Here is a 24,962-nt window from a genome sequence, read left to right as displayed (position 1 = left end):
TGTTATTGTTCAGAAATAGTTAATCTCAAGGTTGTAGCTATGACCATGGTACAAAAAAAAAAAAGTATGCTTTTGTTTTCTCAAGTCAAAGATACTTTCAGACTGAGTCTTTGATGTGTATTTGAATAACAGTCCTCTAAAATACTAAACTTTAATTACAGAAGAAGGAAGATCAAATAACCTGTCCTTACATGAGTTGGAAATCACCAATGCCAGTAAATTAATTGATTTACTCAAGCAAGTATCAAATGCTTTTTGTATCGTCTCTTGCTCTAAAAAAACAAATCCCTACCAGAAAAACACTGCCCCAACACTCTTACAGAATTATTTCGCTTTCTGCATATGCACCTACACAAAAGCATGTGCAGCCTTATGAGCAATACCTTCAGAATTCAATAGTTGTCTTGCAGAACCTTTGTAACAAAAACATAGGTTTTATAAATACAATGAATATGAAAGAGAATTTCTTTCTTGTTACTCTGCTTACCAAATTTTTATCTGACATAACACTATCCTTCTGGTAGGCTGATTGCCACCTACCATATTTTATGATGACCTGTCAATGTGATTTTGCCACTTTTTCCTGCCTTTTGTCTGCTCTAGCACACTCTTATGCTATGCACCTGCTGAGCACCTTCCTTCAATAGTGTGTGCTCTTCAGAATTTACTGACAACTTCCTTAATTTTCAACTTACGTATCCTTTCCAAAAAAATCTCTTGATAATCACATTTCCAAACACATTTTTAAGCCAATTCCTGCAGATATTTACTCATGTGAATAAACCATGTGCTGATTAAATAATTCCAGTAATTACTAACACAGGGATTATGTGCAGAGAAGAAATCTGGACTGTAACATCCTTGGCGAAGGTACCAAGCAAGGCGCGTACAGGTAACTTACCTATCAAATAGTTCTCCACCTGTGACCAATTCCAGAACAAGACTGATTTCTGTAGGGGTCTCAAATATCTCCTTCAGTTTTATCTGGTAAAATATAACAAAAAGGATTCATTTCACTTATTTGTCTTCTTGCTGAGCATATCACAGGGCCAACAGCAGGAAACCGACCACAGTCAATAAAGCAGAGGATGGTACCAACTGAAGTTGGTGCATCATTTACCTTGCAGTTGAGCAAGTTATTGTGCATGTTCTCTCCCACCTCCCTTTTTTTTTGCTAGTTTTATCTCCTTTGCATTCCTTTTTTTTTTGCTATTTTCACACTCCTCATAGCTCAGCAACCTCCACGTAACACAGGAGTTTAAGAAGCTGCTTTCATTAGTGCTTGTCAACACCTGTTTGCCACTCTTTCAGAGTAACTGAATGTAAGACCTTCCCAACCCTCCAAGGACTGACAACACCAACTTCCCCTTTCATTTACAGAACTTCTTTTGCATAGTTTCTCACTCAACTCTGACAAAACATCAATAATTTTTTTTAAGGTGTAAGTATAATTCAGCAGTCTTCCATAATGAGCTGCTAATGTGCTCATGAGGCGAACCCAAAGCTTTAATCCAGGACTCTGTATAGTCTGTATAGGTGAATCACAACAGTAATCTCTCAGGAACAGAAAGAATTTTAAAAATACAAAGAAACAAACATGGAGTGAAAGAACAAGGCTAAACTTACAATGTTTGGATGCGAAAGGCGAAGAAGAACTCCAATTTCTGTGCGGACAATTTTCTTGTCTACCTGGTTAAAAGTGGGGAGGGAAAAAGTGAAAAATTTATTTCTATGTTCACCATAGAAACTTCTAGCTGCATCACAGGAAAGTATGTATGAACAGCATTTCTAGATCTCCTAGGAGAATAAGTTGATGTGAGACACACAAGTCAAATATACTGTAGGAAGTAATTTTCCTTTAACACGAGACAGATAATATAACTGAAAAAAATCTGCATCTAGCAAAATTATTACAAATGTACGTGTAAGTCACGCAAGAAGTAGAATGTAGGAAAGACATCTGAAAAAGGTGCTAAAAATTCCTTTTTTTAATCAAGTTCTGCCCTTGTCTATCACTACTTATGTTGGTTCAGTTTATGCCAGGATAGCTTCCTTTTGACACACTGTTCATCAGCTGTACTGGAAAAAGATTTCTGCACATACAATGTGCACATCAAAGCAGTGTAACATACTGCTTAGAACAAAAAACTGATGCAAAGGTCAAACACCCCCAGCCACAGACAGGGTGTAAGGTTCAACTTCAACTTGCTTCAGATATATCTAACAGAACGGTCTGTTAATGCAAAAGACTATCTGTTTGGTTAAACCTCTGAGAGGATTAGCCCTTCCCTTTCCCTCCCTTCTCAAATTGCAGTCTTTAACAATCCAGGCACAACCTATGTCCTGTTGGGGGACATCGGTCATTTTGCAGAAGAAATGCAGACCTAGCGAGTATTTTACTCAGGAAAGACAACTGCAGCTCTCCTGGAACTTGAATGCTTAAGCAAGCAAGAAAGGAAAATGCTCGTAAGCAAATTATGCATGCTTTTATGTTGCTAAGGTAATTAATACATTTATGAAGAAACTATCTGGTTTGCAAATATTCTCACAAACCCTAGAGAAATCCTACACTGACGGCAATTAAAAACATCTTTCTTCTACAGCACTCTTCATCTCAGGGGTTACAAAATGAATGAGAGTCAGCAGGTTAAGTCACTACCTGTTTCCAAATTGATGACACAGATGATGTCAAGCAGGACATTTTGAGGGAGAGTTGTGTGGTTTTTTTTAGTGGAGGCTTTTCATCAAATACATGTTTTGTTTTTGTTTTGTTTTGTTTTTTTACATCATATGGGAAATGAACAGTCATAATACATAAACCTTTAAAAGGGACATAAAACTACCTTCAAATTCTTAGTGAGGAAGACACATGCTTAAACAATCCCTTTATTTTTTGTCATCTGAAGGAAGAGATGTACTTCTCAGTATTTTATTTTTTCCAGCAACAACAAAATCCAAGTATCAGTCACATTCAGAACTACAGGATAGGCAGAATTTGATTCTCCCCTTGTGTCAATCAGGAACGATTCCAGGTTAATAATGCCACAGTGCTCTGACAGTGTAGAACTAGAGCCCTTAGGGATTTCTTGAAACTCATTGACATTTAACCTCTTTTAGTGGCTCTGCCAGAAAGCAAAATGAAAGAAAGAAAAAACAACTTTGGACAGATTCAGTGCACGTGAGAAGGAGCAAAAAGCAAAAATCAAAGAGGAATGAAATATTCCATTACCTGAACACCTAACTGGAGGTAAAGAACATGGTCAATAACTAAATCTTCACAGGTAAACGCCTGCTCTGGGATCAAACACAGGACCCTTTAAGCTCTGTGACCATCACAGGCTTTATGAACTTTATTGCTTTCTACTCTGAATGCAAGTGTTTCTTTGCTCTTGCCTGCTACATAAATACTGAGCAGCAGGTTTGAAGAACGGTGTCCTGCAGTCTTCCTAAAATGCTGTGAGCACCAGCCTGTGTTCTTACTTGGTTTCAACATACCCTTGGCATCAGTGCCATTATTCAACTCTGGGTTACTTTTGTGAGTGCAAACGTACAGCCAGTGGCTCCAAAGCTCACTGGGCTCTTGATGATTCAGAGAGTAATACATGTCTGGACTGTTTTCATATGCTTTGCACCTCAGACAGGATCAGAAAAATTAATGTACAATATTGCATGGACAGTCATTTCCCCAGGAGAACTGTTTAGACCGAGAAATTTACCTTATCCAAAGGCACCACTACAAACTGAACAACCTACAGTTTGTTTTCTGCAGTTTTGAAAATGTTTGCACATCAAACATGCCTGGCAACAAGCATGGAAGAGACTGTCCAAACTCTAAAGATGCTTCCTTTTGTCACTGAGTAGTTACAACTGAGAAACTATAGAGGCCTTCTCTCATCTTGCAGGTGGCAACAAATTAAGTGAAAAAGTGAACTGAGACTCGGTTTCAGGTCTTTGCTTTCCTAGACGTTTACTCTGCAATAAGTGAGTCCCTGTGTGATCCAGTTCCTGACCTGACAACGAACAGTAGACTTTCATAATACTTCCTCAGGTGGTGGTATGAGGAAATGGTACCTAAAAATTAAAAATGCTAAGATGCAATGGCAAATACGCTACAGAGAAACACTTAGGAGTGTTACATATAAGCATCCTGGAAAATGGCTATTGGGATAGATTTTACAACAGAAGCGTGCATATAAGTGATATGAACCATCCTAGAGTAAAAGCAGCAGCATATGTAGTCATGGCTTTTTATTACAGACAGCATGTTCTATCACTTTTATTTTCTTACCTTCTCCTACGTAAGTATAGAGCTGTATCAACACTTAACCTTGTTTCAGCTCCTTCCAACAAAATGTACTTACTTATATCAGGGCCAAACTTGACCTATTTTTAGTTTGGGCAGGAGTAACAGCAATTCAACTACTTATATTCCTGACAGAAATTTTTTGATAGGATGACAGTCAGGCATTTCACTCTATCGTGTATGTTGCTAGAGTAACAAACTTTAAAACTTGGATAATTTAACCAAAATATCCTATTACTACAAATGTTTGGGCAAATTAAGTATGCTTGGCTAGATCAAATACAGTGGTCTGATTTGTGTAGATGCAATAACTGACCAAAATGAGGCTGCAAAACTGTTTATTTTTGTATCCTCCTCTTTGGATGCAATTTAAATATGCAGCACAATATGTAACAATTTATCTGAGCTTTCCTTAAATTACTCACAGGAGCATCAGTGAGACCTTTGTGAGTATATCAGTCAAGAATAATAAGGTCAGCAGAACCGGTCTGTTTGTAAAGAGAAAAAACAATCAAATGTTAACTTTCAGATGTTTCCTGGTTCCACTAGTTTAGCGATTATCCTTCTACAAGCTTCCTTTATCCTTTGCTTTTAATCTATGCTATACGGACCAGAGTATGTGGTTCATTTTAGTATATTTTATACCAAATTCATTAGTATAATTTGATTTCTACTTAAAAGATTACTTTTCTCTGTGTGAAAAACTTACACTAATTCTGTACCAGGTCGTGCGAATGACTGGTTGGGTGATTTTAACACTGGTGCGATTTTACTGAGCTGTATTTTCTGTTTGCAAACTTTAAATTGCAAGCAATCAAGAGGCATTTGCTGTGATAGGCTTATGAAGCAGCATTCTGCTGTGGTACATCCACGTCAATTTGAGAAGTCATTTGCCAGGTAATCCTGAAATGGTTATTTATCAGTTCTTCACCACTGACCCTAGGCATGAAGATTTCACCGCCCATAGACTAAAAAAATCAAACAAAGTTGCTAGATGGCCTGTAATTATTAAAACCCACATCTATACGCTTCCACAGCTCACCTGTGGAGACATCCACATGAAGCGCTAAAACGCAGCAAATCTGCAAGAACTGCTTGTAGCTGCAATACAGTCCTGCCTTGTGCTGTGGCTTGCAGTGCTCCACAGTACGCTTCACGCTTCAGTAAGCAAACCAGGAGCTGTGACTGCAGCACAAGTAAGCGTCTGCATGCTGGCTTTAATCTAACTAGATAAAGTACCTGCAACAGCAAAGATCCAGTGACCTGAACTTGGGAGCAAGAGGCAGTTCAAGGTGCACTGAACTGAAACGTCCATCTGTACTGCTGCTGGACGCATGGCTTTGCAGTGTTACCTGAGATCACTAGACAAACGGTAGCATGCTGTGTGCATTCAAAACTGCAATCATATGTCCTGTTCACAGACTGACAGACAGACATAGGATTAACAGCATTAACAGAGTATTTCACACAATCAAGGCCCAGGAAGTTAGGACAGCATTTGCAAGTCTCGGTGAATGAAATTATCCACCCCTTTAATTTATATTAAAGCATTTACATAAAAGGTAATTATTCCTGGATGATTCCTAGTATTTTGTCTCTCCAGTTATTTCACTTCTCTAGAATTAGGCATTTATCTATTTTATAGATATGTGTCTACAAACACTGTGTCTTTGACATTTGATACTGGTCATGCAGTGAAGTAGCGCTAGGTCTATAATCAGTCTACTGCTGATTTATAAATTTCAGACTATTTTGACAATGGAAAGGGCTGGAAAAATCCTTAATGAAAGCTGAGATTCTTCCATGTTTCTGTGCCCTGAGATGGTGAGGTGGAGTGACGCTACAAACCCTGAGACGTAAAACTGTTGCTTCTATCTGAATTAAATGGAACAAGAGAAAATGAACTGTCATTGTAAACAGATTAATCCAGCTGCTGCCTTGCAATATGGTATGCCATCCTGAAAACAGGTGGCCAACAGATGTACAGACCCCTCAAACTTCGTAGAGAGCAAGAAGCAGAGCACATTACTCATCCTGCAAGTCCAGTCTCTGCTGCCCTCCTTCACCAGGGCGCTGTGGACATGGAGGGGCACATCTGGCCAGGTGTGACCACCATGCCGGTTGGGTGACAATGCTGTGCCCAGGCAAGTGGTGTGAAGCAGCCAATGCAAACGGCTCTCAAGGAGATTTACAGCATTGCCCACCTCAGAGAGGCTGTTCACCCCAGCTCTGCACAGCTCGTATTTAATATCCCACTTACTGACTCACATGAACACCTCTAATTTGAGCAATGAATGCTTTATTGAACCAGCAGGTCAGGCTCTGAGCATGTATTTCTCTGCACTTACAGGGAGCATGCTGCAAATCATTATTGGCTTGCCTCCACACTCTGTTAAAAGTGCTTCCAAGAAATAATTTTTATGTTCGTCTCAGCTAAAGTAACTGCTTTGCAGCCTAACCCTTTCTGTATTTTATGCAGTCAATTGCTAACTACCATTTATAACTTTGCCATTATTTTGTCTTCTCACAGTTAAGCCGAAATATTAAAACCTATACAGACATAGACTACCCACAAGCAGAGCTGCCAATTCCCTGGTAGTCTAAAAGGTCTGTTCCCAACTGTCACAACTACACACAGGGCTGCTGGGTTACCCGGGTTCTCTTGAAAGGTTTCAAGAAAAAAAGAAATGAGCTTGAATTTAAAGCTTGAATTTAAATGAATCTTCACAAGAAGAAGATTCAAAGTACTTACTTTCTATATAGTTTTAGGGTTTGCTTTTTAATTTCATAATGTCCTGGGTAACAGGAATTCTAGTTTCTGCTCAGCTCATACATAGAATACCTTCTCAGAAAGTCTTTCAGTCAAGACTTGAAGATTAAAACACTCTAAAGAAGACTTCTGAATGTGCTTTTTCATCTGTATAAAGCTGGGTAGTACCGCTAAAATCATGCATCTGAGCTGGTCTATGTATCAATGCAAGATACGGATGTCAGTCTTCACCACAAGTGATAAAGAATCTTGGGGGATACAAAAAGTGGTATGACGGAAGAACCCCAAAACAAATGAAAATAGATGCTTTATATGTGACCCAGTCTATCTCTCTGAGTTACTCTGGTGCAATTCAGTAACCAGCATGGCAGTAACCAGTAAAAGCAGAATGAAAAAAGCTGACCCTTCTGAATGAAAGGATACTTCTTTGTTCCAACTAGGGCATTTATTTAACACCTGCTTCAGGTGATTTGATTCTTTGCGTGACCTTTTTTTTTTTAATGAAAATATGAGTTTCTCAAGTAAAGAATTCCTCTTATGTTTTAGGGGCTCTTCTTGCTGGGACACTGCTTGACCTTCTCAGCAAGGTCAGCAGCTCTCTCTTTTTATGGGAGCAACCTTTGTACTCCTAGTGGGCTAGTATTATCTTTTTTTTTTTCTTTTAAATGGTTCAAAATAATCTTTTTTGTATTTTAAGCTTGGTAGGCTATTCTGGCTCTATCTCCATTCAAGCTGAACATGAGGTCCCCAAAGAACACATCAAACAATACAATAAAGCACAGCAGTAATTGCACAGCCCTGCAGTATCTTCCATAAACTCAGCAGGGAGTTTTCACTCTGTAGGTTATTGAGAATTTTTATTTTGAGCCTCCATAAGTAAACTCGTATTATTAATGGAAAGAAAATAGAGTATTCATTATCAGAGCAACTATTTTCTGTGCACATGTCCACAATTCCAATTTGCAGCTATAATCCTTCAATTGATGCATATTCTTCAGACTGAACACAATTGCATGGAAGTACTGCAAGTCACATCAATGTGCTTGCATTTATCCTGTTAGGTGCCTAAAAGTCTGCTTGTACATGCAAACCTGCTGGCTGCAAACACAGAATAGCTGGACTTGTACAAGCATATGCTTTTAAAAAATGAAAGAGAAGTGCACTATCTGCATATGATAGTACCGTTAATCTGTTAAATATAAATAGTTCCATCAAAGAAGCAACACTTCTGTTTCTCAAAAAGCACAGTACATTTGCAGGCAAACCATCAGATGGAGAGAGATGATTTGTGGGATTGTATAGACTACAGCACAGTAAATCACATGCTGACATATCTGATTAACAGGCCCTGCATCTTGTAATACAGGATTTCAGTGGTAAAGCTGACCAGGTGCTGGTAATGTTCCCCAAAGACACACAAGCCTTTGTGAATGCATTCTATTGCTCACCCATATTAACTTGGTGGCATGACTGGAGGGTGAAGAATGGGTCCAGAGGCACTTATAGCTTGCACAACACTGGTCATTTGCAATAATACATTTTATGTCTGAGTTCAAAGCAAATTATATGTTCATTAGAACAGGCCTTATTATATGCTGTGGTCTAACTATCTGACTAATTTGGTTGTTATTTCTGTTCCTGACTCATTTATACACAGATTTCTGCCAATACGTTTGATAATTGTCAAACAGTTTATGCAAACAAATTTCAGGCTATTAGGTATTCATAAACTGCTCATTTCAGCTATTCACTATTTATAGTGTGTTACTGCCATTGCTACTGTTCCCAAAGCTGGGTGGGGGAGGACACTTTTAAGATGCAAGAACAATGCGTAAATCAAAAGGTAAGTACATTTTTTTTTTAGTTAAAAATAGTCGCGTTTATAGGATTATTTAGGAAATTGTACTTACCATTTTCTCATCCATTCTTGCTTTTCACCTATACAGTTACAAATCCAAAAATTTCCTCTCTTCTCAGTGAAAATTTATTAATCCAGCTTTTATTCTAAGTGATGTAACCAGTTTTAGACATCTGGCTTCTGTAAAAGGCTTCACATTCACACTATCCCTCTGAATAAATAAATGGCCATGTAACAGTAGTCCCTTAGAAGTTGAGAGGTATTAGGTGATAGGACATTTCCTAACATCCTGTACAACATTTTATCTTAAAGCTACCCGAAGTTCTTAGGAGTCCTCAGCTGCATGATGAAGATCTGGAATACATTATGTCTACTTATATTATTAGGCAAGTGCAATGCTTGCTGCAATTTAAGAAATTGCACATAAAAAGTAAGCTAGTGTACCCATCCTTCTCTGAATTAACTCACACTTACAGATCCATGTGGACCTTCACTGTTACCCAATGAAGGTTTGATGCATCAGGGCTACCATTAATATTCTAATCTCTATGACAGATACCAAATTATTCCATGTGATCAATGTACCAGTTTTGGCTGGGATAGCGTTAATTTTCTTTATAGTTACTTGTATGGGGCTATGTTTTGGATTTGTGCTGAAAACAGTGTTGATAACACAGGGATGTTTTCGCTACTGCTGAGCAGTGCTTACACAGAGTCAAGGCCTTTTCTGCTCCTCATGCTGCCCCAGGCTGGGGGTGCACAAGAAATTGGGAGGGGACACAGCTGGGACATCCCTGACCAAAGGGATATCCCATACCATGTAACACCATGCTCAACAATAAAAGTTGGGGGAAGAAGGAGGAAGGGGGAACGTTCGGAGTGATGGCGTTCATCTTCCCAAGTAACTGTTAGGTGTGACGGAGCCCTGCTTTCCTGGAGATGGCTGAACACCTGCCTGCCAATGGGAAGGAGTGAAAGGATTCCTTGTTTTGCTTCGCTTGCACATTTACCTATTAAACTGTCTTTATCTCAGCCCACAAGTTTTCTCACTGTTACCCTTCTAATTCTCTCCCCAATCCCACTGGGGGCAGTGAGCAAGCGGCTGTGTGGGGCTGAGCTGCTGGCTGGGGTTAAACCATGACAATCAACTATATGCTCTACCACTCCATTTTGTAAGCAATAACATAGATGATGATTGGGGAAGGCCTAGTTGTGAGTCTAATGATCAAATGAGACTATTTTGTTCAAAATATTTCAGGTGGGATGAAATCTTGACAATGTCAGGTGCAGATTAAGTCTTGCATGAACCACCCTGAATCTCTGGACCTGCTGCTTAAATGACACCTCTACTAGGAGACTTGTAATCTCCTGATGCTAGACAATTCTTCTGGTAGGTCAGCCCCAAACACTGATAATGAGGGGTCCTGAAGTCACTTCAGCATTGCTTGAAAGTATATAGAACATGTAACTCTACAGTTACAGGAACTATATAAATGATACCATGCCCCAAAACTGCTTAAAATTTACAGATTATATACTTTATAATCTGAATAACACAGAAAACCAGTAGGTCCTTAAAAGAAAGCAGGGAAGGAACCCCTTGCAGAAACTTTTCAGGGACTGAAAATGAAAACTATTTTATATAGTTAGGAAAGGACACAGAGAAGCACGCAGAGATGGTGCAATGGTTAAGGGAGGTAGATAGACATGTGAAAGCAAGGCGTTATAACTAATTTAGAGAGCTCACTTCATAGATTAGAAGCTGCGAGCTGAGTTTCTTGTTAGCGCTATGTGTCAACAAATAACATTAGAATTTACAGGACTGTTTTTGTCCCTACATCTCTCCAATCCCTATGGACGATGTCTAAACTACATTAATGACAGCACATTAACTTGCCTCCTCTGCCAGGATCTATGAGCTGTGCTGGAGAAAAAGGACAAGTGACCGAGCAGGCTGAGAGCAGCAGGAACATACAGTGACTTCCCTCTCCAACAGATCACCCCAACCTGTGAATTCTGCACACAAGAGCCACAGGGTGCCTTCCATATTTGATCCTGCGTTCCCTGACGCTTCATATGATTTAGAAGTAAATGGAGGAGATGCTGAAAGGAGGCAATTGTAAGCTATGTGAACTTGAACCAGAACAGGTGAATATTTGAATTTCAGGAGAGTTGCCTACATCTATCTTTATGGCCACTGAATTCACATGCAGATTTGGCAAATCACACAGAACCAGACCTAAAACCCACCTCTGATGCCTAAGTGTGATTTGGAGTGCAATTTTGGTACTACAAAAAAATGCAACCCCTGGAGACCCCATAGGTTCATATGTTACTGCAGGTAAAATCTATGGCTCCTTCAGCTTTTGGTGAGGTCTAGCTAGTCAGTGATGAGAAACTATCTGGGACCTTCAACCTAAGTTTTTTGAGGTCCTCATTACAACTGCAATACTCTGATCATACTCTCATACACTTTGGGATGAACAAGCTCTGTACGAAGCTCAGTGGTAATAAAGCTGTCTCTCTTTGAATACATTTCACATATCCACTACATGGGAGGAAGAAGACGGCTTATAACACACAAGTTCTCAGGTGACATAACACACAAGTTAAAAGGTGACATTATAAAGTGTGTCTGCTATAGGCCACCTGACCAGGAAGAACAAGTGGATGAGGCCCTCTACAGACAGATAGGAGCAGCCTCACATTTGCAGGCCCTGGTCCTCATGGGGAACTTCAACCACTGCTATCTGCTGGAAGGACAACGCAGCAGGACACAAGCACTCCAGGAGGTACCTGCAGTGCATTGATAATAACTTCCTCCTCCAAGTGACAGAGGAGCCAGTGAGGAGAGATGCTCTGCTGGACCTCATACTCACCAACAAGGAGGGGTTCATTGGGGTTGTGAAGATCAAAGGCAGCCTTGGCTGCAGTGACCATGAGATGGTGGAGTTGAGGATCCTGAGGGCAGGGAGAAGAGTGAAAAGCAAGATCACAACCCTGGACTTTAGGAGAGCAGACTTTGGCCTCTTCAAAGATGTCCTTAGAAAAGTCCCATGGGATAAGGTCCTAGAAAGAAGCGGGGGGTCCAAGAAAGCTGGTTAATATTCAAGGATCACATCCTCCAATCTCAAGAGCTGACCATCCCAGGGAGTAGGAAGTCAGGCAAAAATGCCAGAAGGCCTGTGTGGATAAACAAGGAGCTCCTGGCCAAATTCAAACACAAAAAGGAAACATACAGAGGGTGGAAGTAAGGATGGGTAACTTGGAAGGAATACAGAAACATTGTCTGAGCATCCAGGGATGAAGTTAGGAAGGCTAAAGCCCAAATGGAATTGAATCTGGCAAGGGATGTCAAAGGCAACAAGAAGGGCTTCTATAAGTAGACAGGTGACAAAAGGAAGGCTAAGGCCTGCTGCTGAATGAGGCAGGGGACCTGGTGACACAGGATGTGGAAAAGGCTGAGGTACTGAATGCCTTCTTCACCTCAGTCTTTACTAGCAAGACCAGCCTTCAGGAATCCCAGAGACCAGGGGAAAAGGCTGGAGCAAGGAAGATGTACGCTTGGTGGAAGAGGATCAGGTCAGGGAAGACTTAAGCAAATTGAACTTACATAAGTCCATGGGCCCTGATGGGATGCACCCATGAGTGCTGAGGAAGCTGGCAGATGTCATTGTGAGGCCACTCTCAATAGTCTTTGATCGATCACAGTGCCTGGGAGAAGTGCCCAAAGACTGGAGGAAAGCAAATGTCACTCATGTCTTCAAGAAGGGTAAGAAGGAGCATCCAGGGAACTACAGGCCAGTCAGCCTCACCTCAATCCCTGGGAAGGTGACAGAGCAGCTAATCCTGGAAACCACTTCCAGGCACATGAAGCACAAGTCAGTCATGAGGAGTATTCACCAAGGGCAAATCATCCTTGACCAACTTGAGATACTTCTACAATGAAATGACTGGCCTGGTAGATGAGGGGAGAGAAGTGGACATTGTCTAGCTGGACTTCAATAAGGCCTTTGACACTGTTTCCCATAAGATCCCCATAGACAAGCTGTTGAAGTATGGGCAGGATGAGCAGACAGTAAGGTGGGCTGAAAACTGGCTGAATGGCCAGGCCCAGAGGGTGGTGGTCAGTGGCATGAATTCTAGTTGGAGGTCAGTAACTAGTGATGTACCCCAGGGGTCGATACTGGGTCCAATCCTGTTTAACATCTTCATTAATGAGCTGGATGATGGGGCAGAGTGCACCCTCACCAAGTTTGCAGATGACACAAAACTGGGAGGAGGGGCTGGTACACCAGAGGGTCATGCTGCCATCCAGAAGGACCTGGACAGGCTGGAGAAATGGGCTGACAGGAACCTCATGCAGTTCAGCAAGGGGAAGTGCAAAGTCCAACACCTGGGGAGGAACAACCCCAGGCACCAGTACATGCTGGGGGCTGCGCAGCTGGGAAGCAGCTTGGAAGAAAAGGACCTGGGGATCCTGGTGGACGCCAAGTTGAACATGAGCCAGCAACGTGCTCTTGTGGCAAAGGCGGCAACTGGTATCCTGGGCTGCATTAGGAGAAATGTTGTCAGCAGGTAAGGGGAGGTGATCCTTCCCCTCTACTCAGCACTGGTGAGGCCACACCTGGTCTACTGCATGCAGTTCTGGGCTCCCCCGTACAAGAGAGACTTGGACATAGTGTAGAGAGTCCAGTGGAGGGCCATGAAGATCATGAAGGGACTGGAGTGTCCCTCCTATGAGGAAAGGCTGAGGGACCTGGGTCTATTTAGCCTGGAGAAGAGAAGGCAGATTTTACCTGTGAAGTAAAGCATGCAGGAGGTAGTTATTTATGTGTATTGAACTGTGGTACAAATTGCCTGGATAGAAATACTTTACATATCTAGCTCCTAGCCTCAGTACCTCATGTGCTCCTCATCCATAAAACATGGAAATGCTAACATGTTTTCTCACTGTGGTGTTGCAGTTTTAACACTGTAATGGCCCCAAAAGAATAACTGACATCAGTTATAATGGTGACATGAATAATTTTCCTGGAGTTCTGATTAACAGATTTTTGGCTTCTCATTTGTAGAAATTAAGGCTCTCATCTGCAGGAATTGGGACTTTTTCCACAAATTCTTGAAAGCCATGTCACAGAGTTCTTCTGACTTTGTATTTTCTCATATTTTTGCATTCAAATCCTATACCTACTATGTTTGCCACTCAATCCAGAAACCTACTATTATTATCATGCTATTTCTTCTTGTAGCACTATTGTTTTATCAGTGTATAAAGAGCTAAAACCTATATGTGTTATGTATCTTGCAGACAAAATCTAAATTTCTGCAGGCTGATATTCCTGAGAGTACTGCTTAGAGGTCTTCAGAAGTTAGCATATCATGTAATCTTTGCAATTCTAAAATAACTTTGAAATCAGAATTATCTCAAAAAAACTATAAATGAAAGTGATTTGAATACCATAGGACTGAAATACAGAACAAACCATCTTATTTATGCTATTTCTTATTACTTACGGAAATGCTTCCAGCTGGTTTCAACTGTATCTGCTGAAAACATGACCAGTTGGAGTTTCAAACATCTGCTTATTCAATACATGCAAAGTATAATGGAATAGCTTGTTGGAAACAAACAGTAGTATTTGAAGGCTGCTTAAAACAAAGGGGGAGGAATAACAAAGAAAGTAGGGCAGGGGTTTTTTACATTTGTAGGAAAACATTTATTAGTTATTTTTTATTTATTCAGGTTTTTGGGTTTTGCGGTTGGTTGTTGGTTTTTTTTTTTTTCCCTTAAGGAAGCCCTTCTTAAGTGATCAGAGCAGAAAGCAAGCTTAGTTTGGCAAAAATTCCACACACACGAGTCCTGCAGCCATCAACCATCACAATATTCAGCTTAGAGAGTTGTACTGAACCTTAGTTCCAGTCTTAAGAGATGCTCTGACCAGGTGACGTATCTCATGGACATCTGACAGTGATGCTGGCTTCATGATTTCTCAAAGGAGCTTCTGTAACCAGATAGGTTACAGGTTGTGCTGCTTACACAGTTGCTGTGTTAATTTCCACCTTTGCTTTTCCATTCCTCCCTACATGTGGTTGGTCTTTCTCTTAAAGGACAGAAGACAAAAGGAGACCACCTCAGCCAAAGAGGATATATTTTACCTTGAAATACGCCAGTGTAACCAGTTTGTCAAGTGAGCACATGCTTATTATGGAGTTCTTGATGAAATAAATCCTCTCTCTTATAGAGTTAGATTTGCCTCTTTGAGGGGCTACAGAGAACTCTGCTTCAGGCCAGAGGAATAAACCCAGGATGCTACATTTTAAGTCATACACTGTTACTGTTTTATTCCAACAGCTGAACTGCCAGCTTTGGAGAAAACACTGTTTTTGCCCTCTTCTCTTCATTTTGTGTGCATGCAGCCAGTTTTCCTTTAATTCTTTGCTCGACAGCATAGAACAAGCTCAATCTCTTTCCCCCAAAATGAATAACTGTCACAACTGTGATGATAGGATCACAGCATATGCTTCCTGAAAACAATAACTTCCTAAAATGCAGTGGGAGAAGACTTTCAGAGACCCCCAGCACAAGCCTCACAGACCATCCATCTATGCAGAAGCCCTGCCTTCCCGGCAGTACAGCTCCATCAAAGGCACGTCTCCAGATTTCTTTAACAGGCTGTAAATAATGAAGGGTTTCTAAAGAGGAGGACTATAATCTCAGGATAGCCTAATATTTACCTCTGCACCTCCACTCAGCCCTTTTGCAGGGTTGCGTCTTTGCTTTAGGCATTAAATACATCTTCACACAGCAACACATTTCATTCCTATTCCCTGTCTTGCCTCTCTACATTTATGTGCACCCTAGACACACAAAACTCTTCCAGGCTTGCTCAAAGCCATGGAGAATACAAATCACTGCAGGCAGGAAGGGAGCAAAATGTGCACGGATGGGTTGGTGGAAGAAAATGTGCAGCTCAGATCATTTCACAAAAGTTTCTGTTAAGTTATTCAAAGCTAAACGTGTGTAATTTGTTTCTTTTTTTTTTTTTTTTACTGAATTAACCAGCTAAGGGATATTATTTAGTTTCTCAGAACTAGTTCAACAATGCAATGCATACAGTAGGTTGAGCTTCCTTGAACTGCATAACAATGAGTTGACTTTTAGTTTTCCTCTTTTTATTAGCTGATCTTTTATTTCTGAAAAATAAGCTGTGAACACCAGAAACGAGTGTTAGCTAATTACCTATAAATTAAATGGAGTAAGGAAAAAAGAGATATAATACATACTCTCTGTTCTTAAAGTCTTAACCTAAGGTATGACTTACTCAGGAAGAGCACAGCAATTCAGTCTAAATGGCGACAGGTAAAAAATATTGTTCTATGTTAAGTGATTTTTACACATCACCTGCACTACAATGTGATATAATACAATACAGTGTAATGTAGATGACATGTTCAATAACTTTATGTATGTAGGACAGGCTTTTTTCAATTGCAGAATGGGATTTTTTCCTTTTCTGAAGGATGCCCTGCCAATACAGACAAAAACCACTTTTTGCTTTCCAAGGACTAAACCAGCATATTACAAAGCTATTTTTCAGTAAAATTTCCACTTTCACTAATTGGTATCTGATTTCATAGCTTCTAAAGCAAAAACCTATTGGTATCTTACTGCAGGAAAAAATCTTTCAGTTCTCTCTTCTTTTGTAGGGCATTTATGTAAAATGAACTCTTTTTCTTCTTTAGACACTATGCATTTGATGGACGTAACGTTTACTTAAAAGCTCTTTCTTCTGGAAAGGACTGAGTTAGACTGTGGAAGCCAGATTCCCCTTATGTATGAGGGAAAACTGGATATAAGCAGTGGAAAACTCAAAGCCTTACTGCCTTATTCAAAATAATTTTGACTGAAATTTTTTTCATCTTTCAGAAGAAACATAAAAGTGTGAACTGCACATGAATGAGATGGTGACGTGGATAACTAAAAATGAGCAAATCAGGAAAAATAAAATAATCTACATATATAATAGCTAGTACTGCAGATGGAGTGGTAATTAAGAAATTACCATTTCCCAATAATTACCAAGCAATGGCATGTGTGGTGTGTGTATGTGTGTGTGTGATTGAATAACAGAAGAGAATGTGTGAGCTAGTTGACAAAAATACACCTTTTTAATGGTGAGTACTGATGTGCAGTTGACTGTTTTCATGTAGACTTACATATCACACTATTCTTTTTCCTTTTTGAAAAATTTGAAAAAAATTAGAACATTACACATTAATACAATGTGTTAATTAATAACAGCTTTGTGAGGAAAAAATTGACCTTAAATATACATATAAATGTAAATGTATTCCAAACTTTTGTAATTTGGAGAAAAAAGAATACTGTCATAGCACTTCAGATAAATTGGAGTCTTATGTCAGGCTCTCGCTTTCTCTGTGGACCTCGTATGTCAGCTAAACTTCATCACTCTCAGATGTCAGTCCAATAAGAGTACCGACAATTACTGCAGCACTGGAGGAAAAGAGATATATATAGTCTCATTATAAAGTCTATAGAGAAACAGCCATATGGAGGCAGGAGGCACTCAAATTTTAAATCCCATAAGGCCACATGGCAGCAAATGGAAATTTTCATTTTATAGCTACAAACATACATCTTTTTCTCCAGAAGTCAATAAAAGACCGATTTACTAATTCTGACTATCTCCAAGTGTGATACACAGTCCCCACACCCTCCCGTGGTGCTTGCCTTCTCAATCAGTTGGGAAGGCTCAACCAAAAGCAGTACTCCTCCAAGAAAACAGACCAAACATTTGCATGAGCCTCTTGATTACCACTTAATACCACCAATTCACTGCAACACAAAATGAAAAACCCAGCCAACTATACTCCCTGTATAGTTGGGAATGTATATAGTTTATAATATATATATGTATATGTTACAGTGTGTGTGTATATACGTTTGTATATATGCGTATGTAGTATGTATGTGTATCTATATACCTATATGTATGTATATATATGCAAACATGAACGCAATTGAGACTTTTTATATATGCCTTCATAGACCATTATAATCTCTTTCAGACCCTAACTCTAGATATCCACCCCCACTTATCCAGGAGGGAAGCCTGTTACCTTTACATTTGCTCACACTCCTCTCTGCTCCACAGACATAAACTATTTGTTGTTCTCAAACTGTCTAACTGATCAGTACAATTAGATTAACCCCAGCACAACTATTTCCAGCATATGTGTTCCTTGAAAACTGTTGCTCTGTTTCAGATCCAATAAGTTCATGTGCCTGAACGTTTGTCTGATTTTGAACATCAACCAGTCTGCAAGAAGAATGCTCCTTCATAAATACTGATTTTAATCAAAGTACTGAGGAAGTATTAGCTAAACATCACAAACCCTGTGAGGGAGGATGCCCACACATGAAAAAAAAAGAAATAAAAATGAGAGTTCTCCAAAATAGTCTCTGTTCTTGCATGCCTCTTTGACTGAGACACAGAGGGCCTAATATTTCGTAATACTTAATCGTTCTTAGGGGACAGTACCTATCAATTAAAACGTAGGAATATTAACCAGGCTATCCTTTAAAGCATTGCTGAGAAGCAAATCAAGTAAGTATTATCTCAACTTTATGGATGAGAAAGTTGAAACCAAAAGAAATACCTCAGCCAATGGCACAGGCTGAATTGGGAATACACCAAGACCCAGGCTCCAGACAATCCAGCTCAGCATCCCGTTCTCCTTTCTGCAGAGTTAGTTGCTTTATGGCAATGGCAGCTCCCAAATTACTTCAGTTACAGTTGTTAGTACTTGGTAGACCTATAATGTAGGCAGGCACTCGGTGTCTTAATTTTGAAACCACGGAACAAAGGCCATCTGTTCTTTTCACTATTTTTAAAGCAACTCAGGTAGAAAATTTAGGCAGAAGTGGATCTAATTTCTTGGAAGGCATTCACCTGCCCAGACTATGAGACAATCTCCAGGCTGGCCCTGGTTCATATGCTGCCTAGCTTTCTCAAAACACACCAAAAGGAGGCAAAGGTCTGCAGATGAGAGGTTTCACTTCATAAATAGCACATAATAAATATGTTTGCTTCCTTCAAGAATCCTGTGCTCTTCCAATATGATCCATGTGCTATATGTTGTTTGCAACAACAACTGCTCCAGAATGACTGGTTGTAAATCTCACATAATTTTTAAGTCTCGGCTTAGAGTAGTAACAATCATATTTGTAAAGTGTATCCTAAAGAGACTTCATTTTTCTTAAGCACTGAATCATCAAGCAGAGGTAAACTGCGTGGTGAAAAGCAAACCAACCTCATATTTGCAATTGCAAGTGTAAAAGTTCATCACTGTACTTTGCTCATTTGATGAGTTTTTCTGAAGTGTCGTATGCTCTGCTTTTGCGTCTTTCTTGCTTCATGAAATGGATTTCCCCACAAAGAAATTACATGATTCAAACCTTTATATTTATTACCTGTGTGGAATTTAAGAAATTGGATGAGCAAATCAAAGGCGATAATTTAGCATGCTTATTCACCTGCCCATAGATGTTGTTTTATAAACATATTTCTTTTTGTATCTGTTAACAACAATTCCAAATTTAATTTCTTATACATTATCTGAGAGCTTTTTTCGCACTAATACATACATCAATTTTTCTTTGGACCTCTTTAGCCCTTTTAACAGTTGTCTTTTAGCTGCTCTGGAAGTTAAGGTCCTAATTTGCCTGTCAGTTTCCTAACTTTGACAGTCAGACACTTCAGGAGTAAGAACCAGAAGTGTTCTTTGAACTGAATTTTATTCACCAAAAGTGTAACTTAAAGGATCCAAAACTACTACTAAACTTGGGCTGAATTTGACAAAACCAAAACAAAACAGCGAACTGAAGCATTCTGTTTCAGTAGTTTTGAACCAGCAAAAAAGCATTTTTCTCCTCCTTTTGGAACTGTATATAAAATTTTAATTAATGGTTAAGAATGATTGAACCTCTAAATTGAAATAAAATATTCCCAAAATATTATTTTATTGACAATAAAAGGTTTGCATAAACATGTTTTCTCCTGTTTCTCTTTGTTGGCTTAACTAGCAGTCAGGAAAAAAACAAACAGAACTGAGCAAATAATCTAAGAATACTATATTATTAAGCTAGATGGTGAAGAAATACTAATTACAGAATCTCCTAAGAACTCACATCTCTTCACAAGTGTGTATTCTTGGAATTGGCTGATATGTCTTGCCCAGAATTTTACTTGCTCTTAAATGAGAATGCATTAGTCAGGCAAAATGAAAAATTAATCTTATTATTTAAATGAAAAGAACACTAATAGGCATTTTATGTTTCTTGCAGTCTGTTCCTAGCACACTATGTCAATCCAAAAGGATCATTTGTTTCTTATCTGAGCTGTTCCCACGGGACAAAAGTAATAATTTCTAATGCTTTACTTCAAATTACGGTACTCTAGTGATCAGCATTTACAAATCTGGAGCTGTCAGTCAGCCACCAGACTCCTAATCACACATCACTTGCTACCACTTCCAGAACAAGCTGACCACCCTCTCCCTGGCCCTCACCCTATTTTTACAGACACTCTTCCTCAGCGAGTTAGTCTTGTACGGTGCAGTGTTTAAAGTCAGTCGGTTTGAATGGAAAAATCAGAGTATTTGCTCTTTTGCCGCCTTCTTTTGTTGTCTTCTAATTTCTTGTGCTCTTCAGAGCTCCCTTATGTGCATTTAAGAAAGGGAACTGAAGAAATGGGACTCTGCATCAAAAGCAGTCACAGGCTCTTCCTCTTTTTCTCCCATCACTTTTCCTCCACTATTGAACTGCCATCTGTTTTTTCTAACTGTTTAAAAAAAGCCAACAGGAAACTTAAGCCGATCAACATTTTGGTATATGATTTGGCCCACGTTTGGTTATTTTTACACTGAGATACTCTGAGCAAAGATCAGGCCTCCTGCTGTGGGAGCACTGTAACACACAGTTAGTTCTGTCTCTGTGATAATAATTACGACTCCAAATTGGAACGGAGTTACAGTAGCTCATGGCACACAGACACAAGCAGTGGCACCTCCTTACAGTATCGCCTCCCATGTTCTCAATTATACAAATAAGCTCCGTTATGTAATAGAATCACTTGTTCTCATAACAAAACGTCCCAAAGTGTATCCATTACACTGGGAACAACTCGGTTGCAAGAACTGCTTAACCACACTGCTAATATAATCAAGGCTGCATTAAGCCAAACTATTGCTGCTGTGCAAACAATTTACATAACCATATTCTTATATTCTTCTTGCTTGCCATTCTTCCTATACTTTTGAAAAAAATCTGTGCACAATAAGTCCACCAAAAGTCTAAATTAAATAGTTTTGGACACAAATAGATGGATCTAGTATTAATGTGACCATTGAGAATATGAATTAATCTCCACAAAGGCCAAAAAAAAGGCAAAGAAATATTTTTAAGTAATATCATTCTTCCTAGTGCACTTCAGAATGAGAATTATAAAAAAGTATACTCCTAAAACATTATGGGAATCGCTGGCATAAAGAACTGATAAAAACTTAAAAATTAAGTTCTCTGCATTTCCATAGGAAAGACCGAGCGTAGGCTGCAGAAATGCAAGCTCCTCACATGCTCTGCTTCCTCCAATGCACCAGATGCAAATTCAAAAGCAGCACACACAACTGAATTTCTGTGCCAGTTTAAACCTCGGCTTACTTTCAAAGATGACAAATTAATGTCAACATTTTACTCATGTGGAACCCACTTATTATGTCTTGCACAGAGACCACCAGTTAATTCACCACTTAGACATGTTTATGCCTACCCACCCACCCATCATTACGTTGCTACATGTGAACATTCCTGAACTTTATGGAATAATGTGATTCAAAACTGGAATAAACTGAATCAAAACCACTCATGAATAAAAATCATGTCCATGCCTCACAGCTTGCTTGCTTCCTCTCAAGTTTCTCTCCCCCTCTTAGGAACATGAACTGCTCTACCCTATCCCCCACACTCTCTTTCTGCTTGAAGTCTCTCAATCCATTACTAGCCTTTCCTCTCTAGTCTCTCTTCATGCTTTCCACCGTCTATTTTGTAACACACACAAAAATAGCTGTGGTAGAAGTGTGACATATATGGAGCTCTAAAAATAAGTGATGTCTCAACTGGTTCTCTTGCAATTTTGTAGGGGAAAAAAACCTGCATGAAATATTTAATTTTACTTTAGTTTGAATTGGTGTTTTAATCAGCTTCTGAAAAAGATAAATCATGTAATGATATTTTTTGAGCAAAACAATATATTAAAGCAAAATGAAATCATAGAACATTTAAATGATTCAGAACCTGTTTCTTTTCCATAGTGAAAGAAAAAGATACTGTTGTCTAAAAAGTTTTGCCCAAACCTAAGTCTATACAGACAACACCAGATGAAGGTACAAGCAAGATTTGTGGGGATAAGGCATTCCCAACAGAGTACTGTTACCCCTAAAAGCTGTTTTAATGATGAGGAGCGGAAGAAGCTCAGTCACAGAAAATACAAGCTTAGTGGCGTCCTTAATCTAGCCCATTTCCCCCCCACAAAGAAACTGCACCGAGAAAATCCCAAACATATCCCAAAGCAAAGCAAAACAAAACAAAACGACTTACTGTCTTCTTCAACATTTTGATGGCGTAAGGTTTCTGGGTCCCTTTCTGCCTGCATCTGTAGACAATGGATGTAGCCCCACTACATTAAAAAAAAAAAAAAAAAAAAGGAAGAATAGTTGTACATACGCCTCTTCGAATATGTCAATAAACAGAATTGCCTAGCTGAAACTACATTTTCTACTCCTCCCAGTTTGGGCAAAAATAACTCATTTTTCCCCACAGATGCAATCAAAAAAACAGTGTAAAAACTGCTCTCTGTTGAACCAGTGAACTTCAGTGGTTATTCAGCCAACAGAACTTGCAAGAACTCAAGACGCCTCTTGGACACACCTTTTCTGGCTCCTGACACATCCTGGAGGTTTCCTCAGGGTAGCAAGGAACATAATCTGGCCCCAAATCCGTGACAACATATTTTGTCTTTGTTAAGGCAACCCATTTGCAACAATTAGTTGCACTGAGGTTTTTTACTAACTGTTGATGGCAGTAATGGGGAGTGAGACAGAAAAGAAGAGAAGAGACAATTATTGTGCTGCTCCCTGCCCAATTCCCCAAAGAGCCAAATTCGGCACCAGATGGAGTGAGCAGCACTTTCAGCTAATTCAGCGGAAACTGGTGGGGCTTGTTCATAACAAAATTGAACTGGGCTTACATCTTCTGGTTGCCTTCAAGGTGTATGCACTTGCATGTGCTAATACAAAATTATGGCTCTGCTGGTTGGAAGGCACTTCTCTGGGAGGTTGGGCTAGACAGTCTCTAGATGCAGGCTCAGCTGCTGAGGTTACTTGCTGTGCTCTACTTGTTACCATCACGGAAGGGACCTGTACTCTATGAATCAGCTAAAGAGACGAAAAACCTCTGGCAAAATCCTAATGGTTACAAACAATTCAAATACCTTTATATTCTACTACATTTACTTTTAGATGCCGCTGAACAACCCAGTGTCAGCTGCCATCAAAATAGATGCACTGAAGTGCTACATGTCAGCACTGGATTTAAGGCATTTTTGGAAGCCTCCTGTCCTCAGGAGATTTGTCACCCACTCTAAGACTCAGCACTTCCAAATAGCTGCAGATTTTTAAGCTAGACGGGACTGCTGCTACCCTACATGACTTCCCGAATAACATACATTGCAGAACTGCACACAGCCACTCTGCAGTGAAAGGTTTTCATGTATACCACACACCAAATTGAACTGCAGATCTCTGAACGAGAAGAAACCCATCTCAGTATGTCTATAGGAGATGACCACGAACTGCAGAATGACACAGGCAGCTTTCTTTTAAACAGTGGAATGGCATAGCCATGTTTGACTTCATGAATAAAGCTGTGAAAACAGGGTTTATTATTCTGGGTGCACTGCTCTACAAAACCGCCATGCATGCTCTGCACTTCTCCTTCCTCAGCACGGGCACAGGTGCCAGATAGTGCTCTGAGTAGGCATGTCCATATTTTTATGAGTACATGAGTGAGCACAAGAACTGCCATTTGATTGAGAAGATTTATTGCAGAAAGACCTCTTCATCAGGAAAGGTCACCTACAGCAAGGGTTACGCAGCTCAATCATCTGAGGGCTTGTGTGCATCAGACACACATAAAGTAATCTTCACTTCATCTCAAACGCTAAAATGATTTGTCTCTCATAACAGTGTGGTGATAAATGTGTGGGAGTACTGCAAGCCTCAGTGACTCCCAGAATCATTACATGAATTTAATTAGATCTCCTCTCCTTGGCCAAGTCTCAAAAGGCTCTATTTAGCAAGAAGAAAAAAATACACCACATCAAAAAAACCCTCACATCTTTTAAGTACAACCAAAAATGTTAAAAGATAAAATTCTAAGGACCTGCTGTGGCAAGGTTTATACCTCCAGTATTTCACTACAGCACTGTAATGGGGAAATCACTGCATAAACTGCAAATCGTTCCTGTATCCTGCTTCACATATTCAGAGTGCAATATAAACATTAAACTCGTTAGTCTACATACGCTCTTTCTAAGTAGGCAGCACACCTTCTAGAAATTATTTTATTTGGTTGAGAGCACAATTAGATAAGCTATGCAGCTGATGATCCAAATAAATAGATTACCATTCCTGTGCACATCTCCAGGTGTTCGCTGCTCCTGCAGCGATGGAGGGCAGTCACTGTCTCTCAGTAATGCTATTGTCAGTGCTTGCTTTACCAGTTTGTAAGCTAGCTCTGCAAAGTCTTCCACGTCAATAAAAACCTAGCCACTAAAACATCTCTGATGATTTAACAGAACTGGCTTAGTGAGGAGATGGACAGCTACACCAGCAGGGGTAGCATGGCACTACCTTCAACAGTTCATTTGACTGTACCCAAAGCTGGAAGA

General features: G+C 39.7%; 1 protein-coding gene across 1 annotated transcript in view; it reads right to left on the bottom strand.

Moving 5' to 3' along the window:
- The window catches only part of CAMK4 (calcium/calmodulin dependent protein kinase IV), a 186,203-nt gene that overhangs the window by 84,305 nt on the left and 76,936 nt on the right, over positions 1-24,962 (bottom strand). Inside the window, exons 2-4 of the mRNA XM_076363191.1 lie at positions 22,613-22,691; positions 1,627-1,689; positions 902-984 (exon numbers count right to left, since the gene is read on the bottom strand). Coding sequence (XP_076219306.1) covers positions 902-984; positions 1,627-1,689; positions 22,613-22,691 — 225 coding nt within the window. The remainder of the gene's footprint in view (positions 1-901; positions 985-1,626; positions 1,690-22,612; positions 22,692-24,962) is intronic.

Source organism: Aptenodytes patagonicus, chromosome Z (genome assembly GCF_965638725.1).
Source record: "Aptenodytes patagonicus chromosome Z, bAptPat1.pri.cur, whole genome shotgun sequence".
Lineage (NCBI taxonomy): Eukaryota > Metazoa > Chordata > Aves > Sphenisciformes > Spheniscidae > Aptenodytes > Aptenodytes patagonicus.
This window is presented reverse-complemented; position numbering and strand designations above follow the sequence as displayed.